The following is a 10,497-nucleotide window of genomic DNA, read 5'->3' as shown; positions in this document are numbered from 1 at the left end:
AGGGGAATCGCGCATAGAAGCAGAGAGGTCAGTTTACCTCTGGATTTGGCGCTGGTGCGACCGCTGCTGGGGTCCTGTGTCCAGTTCCGGTGCAGTTCAAGAAGGATGTGAATATATTGGAGAGGGGGCAGAGGGGGGCCACGCGAATGGTTAAAGGATTACAAAACGGGGCCTGGAGTGATAGACCCCAGGAGCTCAAGCTATTTAGCTTTGCAAAGAGAAGCTCCCACCTCCCGGGGTGACTTGACTCCAGTCTAGAAGCACCTACACGGGGATCAAATATTTAATAATGGGCTCTTCGGGATAGCAGAGAAAGCTGTAACATGATCCATTGGCTGGAAGTTGAAGCTGGACACATTCAGCCTGGAAAGAAGATGTCCGTATTTACCAGGGAGGGGAATTAACCATGGGAACAATGTACCAAGGAGTGCAGTGGGATGTGTTTCATCGAGGTGGGATGTGTTTCTAAGAGATCTGCTCTCGTTCAAACAGGAATTAACTGGGGGCAGTTCTCTGGCCTGCGTTATCCAGGAGCTCAGCCTTGGTCCCTCCTGGCCTGGGAATCTACCAATCTCTGCCATGACTTCTTGGAATCCGTGTTCTCGCTCTGGTGCTGCCCGGGGGACAGGGACACAAAGTGGGCAGGTAAACTGAGTCACGCAGCTTGTTCACAGAAATATTCCCATGTTCTCCCGCTCCTCCCCAGACTCCTGCTGCCAGGAAGGGTCACACCTGGGCTAGAGATCAGCCGTCCTGCAGCAGAGCCCTACTGCTCCGGGTGCCAGGTCCTGACCCAGTAGGTTCCCCCCACTCAGCGGGTCTGGAGAGATGCAGCGACTCCGGGAGGACATCACCTGCTCCATCTGCCTGGATGATCCCATTTCGATCGAGTGCGGCCACAACTTCTGCCAGGGCTGCCTCGTGGCTCACTGGCGCGGGATCTCGGCCTGGGGACCCAGCTGCCCTGAGTGCCGGGCTCCCTGCTCCAGGGACAGGATGATCCCGGATACGAGGCTGAGAGCCCTGGGGGAGAAAATCACAGCACCCCTGCGGGAAGAGATGGAGCCAGTTAGACCAGACAGGCTGAATCAGGGGAAAGGGGTGCAGGCTCTCACAGGCCCCAGGGCGGGGACTGGCTGGATCAGGGGGTGGGGAATGGGACACGGGGCCTTTCCTCCCTAGGGGGCGCAACCTCTGATTTGGGGGGCAGGGGACTGGCTGGCTCACGGGGGGTGGAAATGGCTCAAGAGGATCTGATCTGAGGGGCAGGGGCCTAGTTGGTTCAGGGGTGGGGTCCGAGCTCTGACCCTGCTCTCTCCCAGCAGCAGGGGCCAGGGGCTCAGCCGGAGCCGGGGCACCGGTGCAGCTGGTGCGTCTGGACGAGGAAGGGGGCCTGATCCTGGACGAGGAGGCTCTGAGCCGCTGCCTGGAGCAGCGTGGGGTGGGGGACGCCCCCGTCTGCCTGGTGTCCATCATCGGGGAGCAACGCCGGGGCAAATCCTTCCTGATGCACTGCCTGCTGCGCCGGCTCCAGCGCCAGGTGAGTGGGGACGGGATCCCCAGCTAAGGCTCCGCCCCTTGAACCACAGACCCCGCCCACCCCAGATAAGGCCCTGCCCCCTGAACCACAGACCCCGCCCACCCCAGATAAGGCCCTGCCCCCTGAACCACAGACCCCACCCACCCCAGATAAGGCCCTGCCCCCTGAACCACAGACCCCGCCCACCCCAGATAAGGCTTGCCCTCCGCAGGAAGGGCCTCTGCTCCCTCGCCACAGGCCTATGTTGCCAGGTGTCCAGTTTTCGGTCGAAAAGGGAACCTGGCAGCATCCAGTCAGCACAGCTGACCGGACACCAAAAGTCCGGTTGGTCACAGGAACCGGCCTCTGCCACTGGGGGGCAGCTGGAGCCACATGGAGGAGCGGCTCTCTGCTCAGCTGCTGAAGCCTGACAGAGCAGTGGCTGGCTTCTGGACCAGGCTCCAAGAGGAAGGTGCGACCGCCCAGGGGGAAGGGATCCTGCCCGCCCCTCCTTCTGTCCCACTGTGCCCTCACTGCCCCCGCCCTGGGCCCTCGGTATGAGGACCAACCCCTCCCTGCCCCCTTGTGCCAGGGACCAACCCCTGCTGTATACTGCTGTGCCCCATCAGCTCCTCCCAGCGGCAGCCGGTGAGTCCCAGGAGAGGGGGGAGTGTGTGCGGAGAGCGAGCGAGACGGAAGGAGTGGGGGAGAGGTATGAGCAGGGGGCGGGGCCTTGGGGGAAGAGGTGGGGTAGGGGGTGGGGCCTTGGGGGAAGAGGCAGGGCACGGGGCGGGGAAAGGGTTTTGGTTTCCAGCCATTAGAAAGTTGGCAACCCTGCACAGGCCACGTCCCCAGCACCACAGGCCCAACCCTATGCAGCCAGGGCCCCGCCCCGTTCACCGCATGCTCCACCTGACCCAGCGAGTCCCCTGCCTGCTTCACTGCAGCCCGCACCCCCTATACCAAAGGTCCCCCCAGCCCCCAGCCAGTGTCCGTCCTCTCCCTGTGCCAGGCCCTGACCACAGCTGCCGAGACCTCACCCTCCTCAGCCATGGCCTCTCCCCCTGTCCCACAGGTCCCCACCCATCCCCTGCACCCTGAGCACCCCAACCCCCCCAAACCGCATTCCCACATCCCCTGTCTCTGGTTGCCCCCCTACAGAACCAACAGCACGTGGCCCTGGGGGGGGGTTGAATGTGGCGCCGGGACGGCGACCGTCACAAAGGGGGTGTGGATGTGGGGCCAGCCCCTCTGGGTCCAGGCCCAGGGGAGGAAGGTGAGTGGGGCAGGGGGGCAGGCTGGTGGATGGGGCAGTAGGGAAGGGGAATGAGGGAAGTGGGGGACAGGTTCCTGTGCAGAGCAGAGAGGCTGGAGGGGGGAATGGGGGTGCTGGGGAGCAGGGAGCGGGTGGGGGCTCAGCAGGGGGTGCTGGGGAGTAGGGAGTGGGTGGGGGCTCAGTAGGGGGTGCTGGGGAGCAGGGAGTGGGCGGGGGGCTCAGTAGGGCGTGCTGGGCAGCAGGGAGTGGGCGGGGGCTCAGCAGGGGGTGCTGGGCTGCAGGGAGTGGGCGGGGGCTCAGCAGGGGGTGCTGGGGGAGCAGGGAGTGGGGGGGACTCGGGAGGGGGCACCGTGCAGTGGGGAGCAGGTGGGGGGTTAACAGGGGGCACTGTGATACAGGGAATGGTAGGAGGCCCAGCAGAGGGTGCTGGGGAGCAGGGTGTGGAAGTGGGCATGGCAGGGGGGCCATGCTGGGGTGAGATGTGGGGCTCGGCAGGGGGCGCTCACCTTTTCTTTTGATTAATTTCTAGATTTTTAACATTTCCAGCATGTTTACGCGGACGGAGACAGATTATCTGGAGGTGGGTGGGGCAGGGGATACACACGGCTCTACTGACACTGACCTCTCAGCCTTGGCCCTGCTGGGAAGGACCCAGGAGTCCAGGCGCTGTTAGGATTGGAGAGGGGGAAGTCTATAGGCTTTGGGGCTGTTATTGATGGTTAGAAAGTCCCAGAGATCTCCCGCTAGGCCGGGCTTCAGATGCAGAGAGTCTGAACAGTACCAGTGATGAGTATTTATTAAATATTTGCAATTGTCGTATTCACAGTTAATTACCATTATCTGGCGGCTCTTATTCATTAGCCCTGTAGCTCTGGGTGGTTGGTCATTACAGGTGAAGAGATTTCTGTGTCCTGGTCGACTCCCCTAAATGATCTGCAATGCGCCTGCGGACTCAGGTTGCCGGGAGGGTCGGGAGCCTCGTGGTGGCGCCCAGTGGGTTTGGTGACCCAAAGGTGGGGCGGGCGGAGCAAGGGCCAGATAAAGCTCCCTCTCTTCCCCCCAATAAATCAGCATTTCTCAAGACTGACCAGTTCCAGCAGGGCTTTCTGGTGGGGGGCCACATGTGCCCATCCAGAGTGTCGTGCTCAGCCAAACCAGGGCCTGCAGAGTTAAGGGAAACGCCAGCCCAGCCGTACCTCGGCCCTCTTGAAGCGACGTCCCAGTAGACCCGTGCCGCCCAGCCCTGCGCTCTGCATTTGCTGAGTATGGGGCAGGAGACACCTCCACCTGCCCTGCGCCCAGACACTCAGCCTGGATTGGCAGGAACCAGCCTGGGGCAAACCATAATGCTCTGCGTTAGGGAAAAGTTTGTGATGGGAAAAATGTTCCATTGGAATCTACCCAACCAACTCTAACCCTGACCCTATGTCCCATCCCCCAGCCCTACCTCTGTGTGCCCCTCCCCACATGCCAGGGGTCTATGTGCTCCCATTCTCCATCCCCCCACGCTAGAGGCTCTGTGTCACCTCCATTCTCCCAGCTCAGTACCCAGAAGATCCTGCTACCTCCGTTCAACAGAGTGGTTGGCTCATTGGCTGCTGATGCTACTCACCAGATCTAAATGGAAACTGGACTTTTTCAGTTTTCCGATTTCCTCCCGAATCAGTGGGGTTCTTCTCATTGATGTCTAGCGCGTCCCCTGAAATTTCCGAATTGATCATATGTGGTCTCAAAAAGTTATCACGATACAGACAGACAAAGAGAAATGCCATTGAGTTGTGTGTTAGCCTTTTACTTCACTTGGCCAATTAACTTCTATAATTGGTAATTTTATCTTCATTAATAGCTGCCAATTATTGGTTACTTGTTAGTCACTATTGGCTGCCAGCTGTTGGTTATTTAGTACCCACCATTAGCTGTCAGATTATTTCATAGTGACAGTGTGGAGAAATGGAAAATAAAAGTTTTGCTGAAAAATGGAAAACTGACAAAATCAGAATCTTTTCATGAAAATTTCCATTTTCAAAGAACAGCCAAATGTTAGTATCTCTTGGGTGTCTCTCTTCACATTTTTAGGGAGCTATCATTGTTTCTCAGGTTTCAATCTTCAGTTTTCCGTCTTTGTCACCTGTGGGGGGATCTTTTGTTCAAGATGGAAAAAAAATTCCTTGTCTCTCTCTCGCTGCATCGCAGATGTTCGTTCATGTTGCGAAGGAGGTCGGAGAGACCTGCAGTCTGCCCCCAATCCAGGTGAGTCCTCGTTTCCCATCAACCCAATGCTGGTTCCACCCCCCCACTCCCATCACCCCCACCTGATTCTTATTATTCATTGTCTCTATTGCCAGAGCACCTCAGACCCCCCCTTCCTAGACCAGAACCCCATTGTGCCAGGTGCTGGTCAAACCCCGAACAAACAGCCAGTCCCTGCTCCCATTATTCTACCTCCACGCTCACGTCATGCCCAGGATCTCGATGTCGGTGGCTGGGTTCGGCAGCAGCCTCCAGCTCTGGTCTCCTCTCTGTGCTCCCAGCCCCAGTGTGACCCTTCTCCTGCGCTCTCTGTTGCAGGGTCTGGACCTGTTGGTGCGAGATTGGCAGCTCTCCGAAGCCTACGGCGCAGAAGAGGGACAGGAGTATCTCAAAGATATATCACAGAAAAGGACCTAGGGGTCACAGTGGACGAGAAGCTGGATATGAGTCAACAGTGTGCTCTTGTTGCCAAGAAGGCTAACGGCATTTTGGGCTGTATAAGTAGGGGCATTGCCAGCAGATCGAGGGACGTGATCGTTCCCCTTTATTCGACATTGGTGAGGCCTCATCTGGAGTACTGTGTCCAGTTTTGGGCCCCACACTACAAGAAGGATGTGGAAAAATTGGAAAGAGTCCAGCAGCGGGCAACAAAAATGATTAGGGGTCTGGAGCGCATGACTTATGAGGAGAGGCTGAGGGAACTGGGATTGTTTAGTCTCCAGAAGAGAAGAGTGAGGGGGGATTTGATAGCAGCCTTCAACTACCAGAAGGGGGGTTCCAAAGAGGATGGAACTCGGCTGTTCTCAATGGTGGCAGATGACAGAACAAGGAGCAATGGTCTCAAGTTGCAGTGGGGGAGGTCTAGGTTGGATATTAGGAAACACTATTTCACTAGGAGGGTGGTGAAGCACTGGAATGCGTTACCTAGGGAGGTGGTGGAGTCTCCTTCCTTGGAGGTTTTTAAGGCCCGGCTTGACAAAGCCCTGGCTGGGATGATTTAGTTGGGAATTGGTCCTGCTTTGAGCAGGGGGTTGGACTAGATGACCTCCTGAGGTCCCTTCCAACCCTGATATTCTATGATTCTATGAAGTGCCTAGGCAAGTCTCCCCAGGTATAAGGAGTCGAGTCCTTCACGCTGTCTGGACTGATTTCCAGGAGATCCCTCAGTCTGAGCTTCGTGTTTCTGAAGTTCATGATTCTCAGCTAGGACAGGACCGTCTTCACGGCTCTTCTCCCTGCAGACGGACACGAAGGCGTCACCACCCAGGATGGCGTCACAGCTCAGCGCCAGCTGCACCTTGGCCTCCTCTATGTCACCGTTCCCAAGATTTAGGCCTCAAGGCTTCACCCCCCTGAGGAAGAATCTCCCCATGCGCCCAGTCACAGACCAGGGAAATAGCTATAGTCCCAGCGGTGATTCCTCCTGCAGCTGGGCCTGGGCCTGGCCCTGCCATGCTCACCTCCGGGAGCTGAGGCCAGTGTGTGAATACAGGGACAGACACCAGCCTTTTCCAAACGCCAGCTCCATTCATCTCAACGGAGGGGCCCAAAGCCTAAGAAGCAAAGGGATCTAACCCACCCAACCGTTCACACGCCTCTGTCTCAGCTAACACTTAGGGAGGCTTCCCTTACCCAGACCCCACTCCCCACTCCCGGGGCTGGGTGTCCCACACCGAGATGTAGGTGGTGCAACCTCATGGTCAGAGCAGGAGTCTGGCCTAGTGGTCAAAGCAGAGCTGGAGGGCAGAAGCGGAGGTGCGGTCGGGAGGCCAACCAAGGGTAAGAGCCAGGGGTTCAAGGCAGGCAGGGCATAGGGCTGGAGCAAAGCAGCCAAGGTGTGGAGCCGGGGCTGTACAGGAAGCAGGTCTGACAAAGCTAATACATGAAGTGTTTGTAAAACAGTCCTGGCACCTTCCACATCCTTCACAGGTGGACAATACACAGGGGATGGGCAGGCGCTCGGGCGCAGCGGGTGTATGGAGATGGAGACGCTGGATGGAAGAACCAGGGGAATGTGGAGGGCCCTGACTGACTTCCTCATCGGCCGAGTCAGCCCGTGGTCAGGGATGGAATGGGCCATGGAGACCCAGCTCCTGTTTCCCGTATCTGGACCGTATCTGCAGGAACTTTGTTGGGAGAGGTCTCTGGAGCCTCAGGTCTGCTCCCCTCCACTGATGCGGCAGGTCCTGGTGTCTCGGCTCTGCTCTCCAGTGTTGAGGCAGAGTCTGGAGTTGCCCCATCTAAGGATCCAGAAGAGAAACCTGCTCAGATGCCTTCGATCAGCGGTTCTCAAACTGTGGGTCAGGACCCCAAAGTGGGTCACAACCCCATTTTAATGGGGTCACCAGGGCTGGTGTTAGACTTGCTGGGCCCAGAGCCCAAAGCCAAAGCTCCAGCCCCACCTCCTTGGGTAGCGGGACCAGAGGTGAAAGTAAGCCGGTATGGCCCGGAACGGCGTACCAGCAAGAGCCAGTACGCCGTGCCGGACCAGACTGACTGGTGATTTAAAGGGCCCGAGGCTCCCTGCAGTGGCCAGAGCCCTGGGCCCTTTAAATCACCTCCTAAGCCCCGCTGGCAGAGCCCTGGGGTAGCGGCGGCAGGGCTCCGGCCGCTGCGGGGAGCCCCTGGCCCTTTAAAGCGCCGCCCGAGCCCCGCTGCCGGAGCCCTGGGGTAGCGGCGGCAGGGCTCCCATAGTGATTTAAAGGGCCTGGAGCTCCGCTGTGGTAGCGGTGGGAGCCCTGGGCCCTTTAAATCACCCCGAGCCCTGAGGCTCCCAGCCGCCTCTGCAGCTGGGAGCTCAGGGGGTGATTTAAAGGGCCCGGGGAATTTAAAGGCCCCGCCTCTTCCGGTTGAGGCCACGCCCCCTGCACAGGACTCCGGAGTACCGGTAAGTCCTTTAAGTTACTTTCACCCCTGAGCGGGACCCAGTCTTCAGTATTAGCCCTGCGTGGCAGGGCTCAGATTAGAGGTCCCCCTGCTGGGGCTAAAGCCCTTGAGCTTCGGCTTTTCCCCCTCCCATACCCTGACCGAGGTGGCAAGGCCCAGGCTTTGGTCCCCGCTCCTGGGATCGTGAAGTAATTTTTGTTGTCAGAAGGGGGTCACAGTGCAATGAAGTTTGAGAACCCCTGACCTAGACCTTCCCAGTGCCCCTGTGTCCTCAGTGTCTGTCTCCCACAGCCCCATGTTAGGTGGGGTGAGGGTGCAGGACTGACAGATGGAGCATGAACCAAGGCAGAGCCATGGAATGGGAGTTGTGTTTGCAGCCCAGACACCAGGGTGATGGAAGCCCGGGACACACACAACAGGTTGCATTCCATTCACTACAGATGGTATAAACTTTTATACAGGGTAAGCTCATGTTGTTCGCCCTCTTTCTCAAAGTAAAGAGAGAGATGCACAGCTGCTTGCCCCTCCCCCCCAGGTAACAATGATCTACACTGGGTTTATTAACAAACAAAAGTGATTTTGTTTAGTATAAAAGGTAGGATTTAAGTGGTCATAAGAGATAGGAGCCAGAACAAAGCAGGTTACTAAGCAGAAATAAGCAGAACATGCAAACGAAACTAGATTCACTAAAAACTGGTTACAAATAATAAGTTCTCGCCCTAGATGTGGTTCTAATAATCTTTGCGCAGACTGGACGCCTTTCCAGCCTGGGTCCAGCCCTTCCTCCTGGTCAGCCTTAGACGTTTCCAGCAGTCATCTTGGGTGGGGTCCCCAGGGAGAACTGGCCACCTGGATGATCTCACTCCTCACCCTTAAATAGGATTGGCATCAGGCGGGAGTCCACTGTTTCAATTTGACCCCTTCCCAGCTCCTCATGGAAAAGTACATGGTTTAAGATGGATTCCAGTATCAGGTGACATGGTCACATGACTCTGCAAGACCCCTGATAGCCCCTTCCCATGGGCTTACAGGAAAAACAAGTCCAGTTTACAGTTCATTGGCAAGAAAACAATGGGCCATCAAGATCCTGAAGTACCTTTAATGGCCCTCACTTAGCATGACTACATTGATTCCTCCTGTCTTCAACACTGGGCTGGACTCTTCCTAAGGGCCATTGACTGGGGGGGAAGCGGGTGGCTCAGTGGTAGGGGTTTTGGGAGCCCCAATTGTACCAGGCGCTGCACAGACAAGAGATAGTCCCAGTGCCAAAGAGCTCACAGTGTAAACAGACAAGTTTTATCTTCCCCATTTTGTACATGGGGAAACTGAGCCCCAGAGACATGCAGTGACTTGTCCAATCACATGAAGCATCTATGGCAGACCCAGGCATAGAACCCAGGAGTCCTGGCTCTCAGCCCTGCACTCGGGTGACAAGATCTGCTCAATTCTTCCTGCATTTCACCAGCATTCTCCTATCATTCCTACAAACCTAGCCCGGAGCCTTGAAAATTGTCCATCCCCGGGACAGTATACATTCCACACATACCCTGGATCATTCCCAGAGGCGCAGTGGGGCCTGGGAGCCAGGACTCCTGGGTTCTGTGCTTGACTCTGGAGACTTTGGGATTGTCACCTCAATCTGGCTGCTCAGCGGGGTGGAGAATGTCACACAGGTCCCTCTCTCTTTTAGTCTGCAGAAGAGAAGAACGAGAGGGGATTTGATAGCTGCTTTCAACTACCTGAAGGGGGGTTCCAAAGAGGATGGATCTCGGCTCTTCTCAGTGGTGGCAGATGACAGAACAAGGAGCAATGGTCTCAAGTTGCAGTGAGAGAGGTCTAGGTTGGATATTAGGAAACACTATTTCACTAGGAGGGTGGTGAAGCACTGGAATGGGTTACCTAGGGAGGTGGTGGAATCTCCTTCCTTAGAGGTTTTTTAGGTCCGGCTTGACAAAGCCCTGGCTGGGATGATTTAGTTGGGGTTGGTCCTGCTTTGAGCAGGGGGTTGGACTAGATGACCTCCTGAGGTCCCTTCCAACCCTGATATCCTATGATTCTCCTCTCAGGGGCTCGGACTCCAATCCAGCCCCAGGGCAGGGGACTGGCTGACTCTGGGGTGTGGAGAATGGGACATTCAGCATTTCCCCTCTAGGATGTGACAGCTCCAACAGTGTGTCAGCTGTTTATGAAGTGTTGCCAATTGCAGTTCACACCTTTGGGCTAAGCAGAGATCAGGACCGGCCCATTCCTGGCTGTGACATTTGACATTGAATCAAGTTAAGAAGTTCCTTTGTGTACGAATAACAACCCCAGAGATTGACTGTAGTCATGAGCGGCCTTTGCACCTTATCTATCTATCCCCATTCACCCCATCTATCTATCTATCTATCCCCATACACCCTTCTCTATCTATCTATCTATCTATCTATCTATCTATCTATCTATCTATCTATCTATCTATCCCCATACACCCTTCTCTATCTATCTATCTATCCTGATTTAGTTGGGGTTGGTCCTGCTTTGAGCAGGGGGTTGGACTAGATGACCTCCTGAGGTCCCTTCCAAC

The 10,497-nt window shown here is 56.4% G+C and overlaps 1 protein-coding gene across 1 annotated transcript in view; it reads right to left on the bottom strand.

The window, feature by feature from the left end:
• Positions 1-269: 269 nt before the first annotated feature.
• LOC135877986 (vitamin K epoxide reductase complex subunit 1-like protein 1) overlaps positions 270-10,497 on the bottom strand; it is a 30,441-nt gene continuing 20,213 nt past the window's right edge. The window contains exons 2-4 of the mRNA XM_065403504.1: positions 5,250-5,404; positions 4,408-4,494; positions 270-1,047 (exon numbers count right to left, since the gene is read on the bottom strand). Of these exons, the coding sequence (XP_065259576.1) occupies positions 5,251-5,404 (154 nt within the window). The 3' untranslated portion in view covers positions 270-1,047; positions 4,408-4,494; position 5,250. The remainder of the gene's footprint in view (positions 1,048-4,407; positions 4,495-5,249; positions 5,405-10,497) is intronic.

The sequence above is a fragment of the Emys orbicularis genome, chromosome 4 (genome assembly GCF_028017835.1).
Source record: "Emys orbicularis isolate rEmyOrb1 chromosome 4, rEmyOrb1.hap1, whole genome shotgun sequence".
In the NCBI taxonomy this organism is placed as follows: domain Eukaryota; kingdom Metazoa; phylum Chordata; order Testudines; family Emydidae; genus Emys; species Emys orbicularis.
The sequence above is the reverse complement of the archived record's forward strand: the minus strand, read 5'-3'. Positions and strand labels throughout refer to the sequence as shown.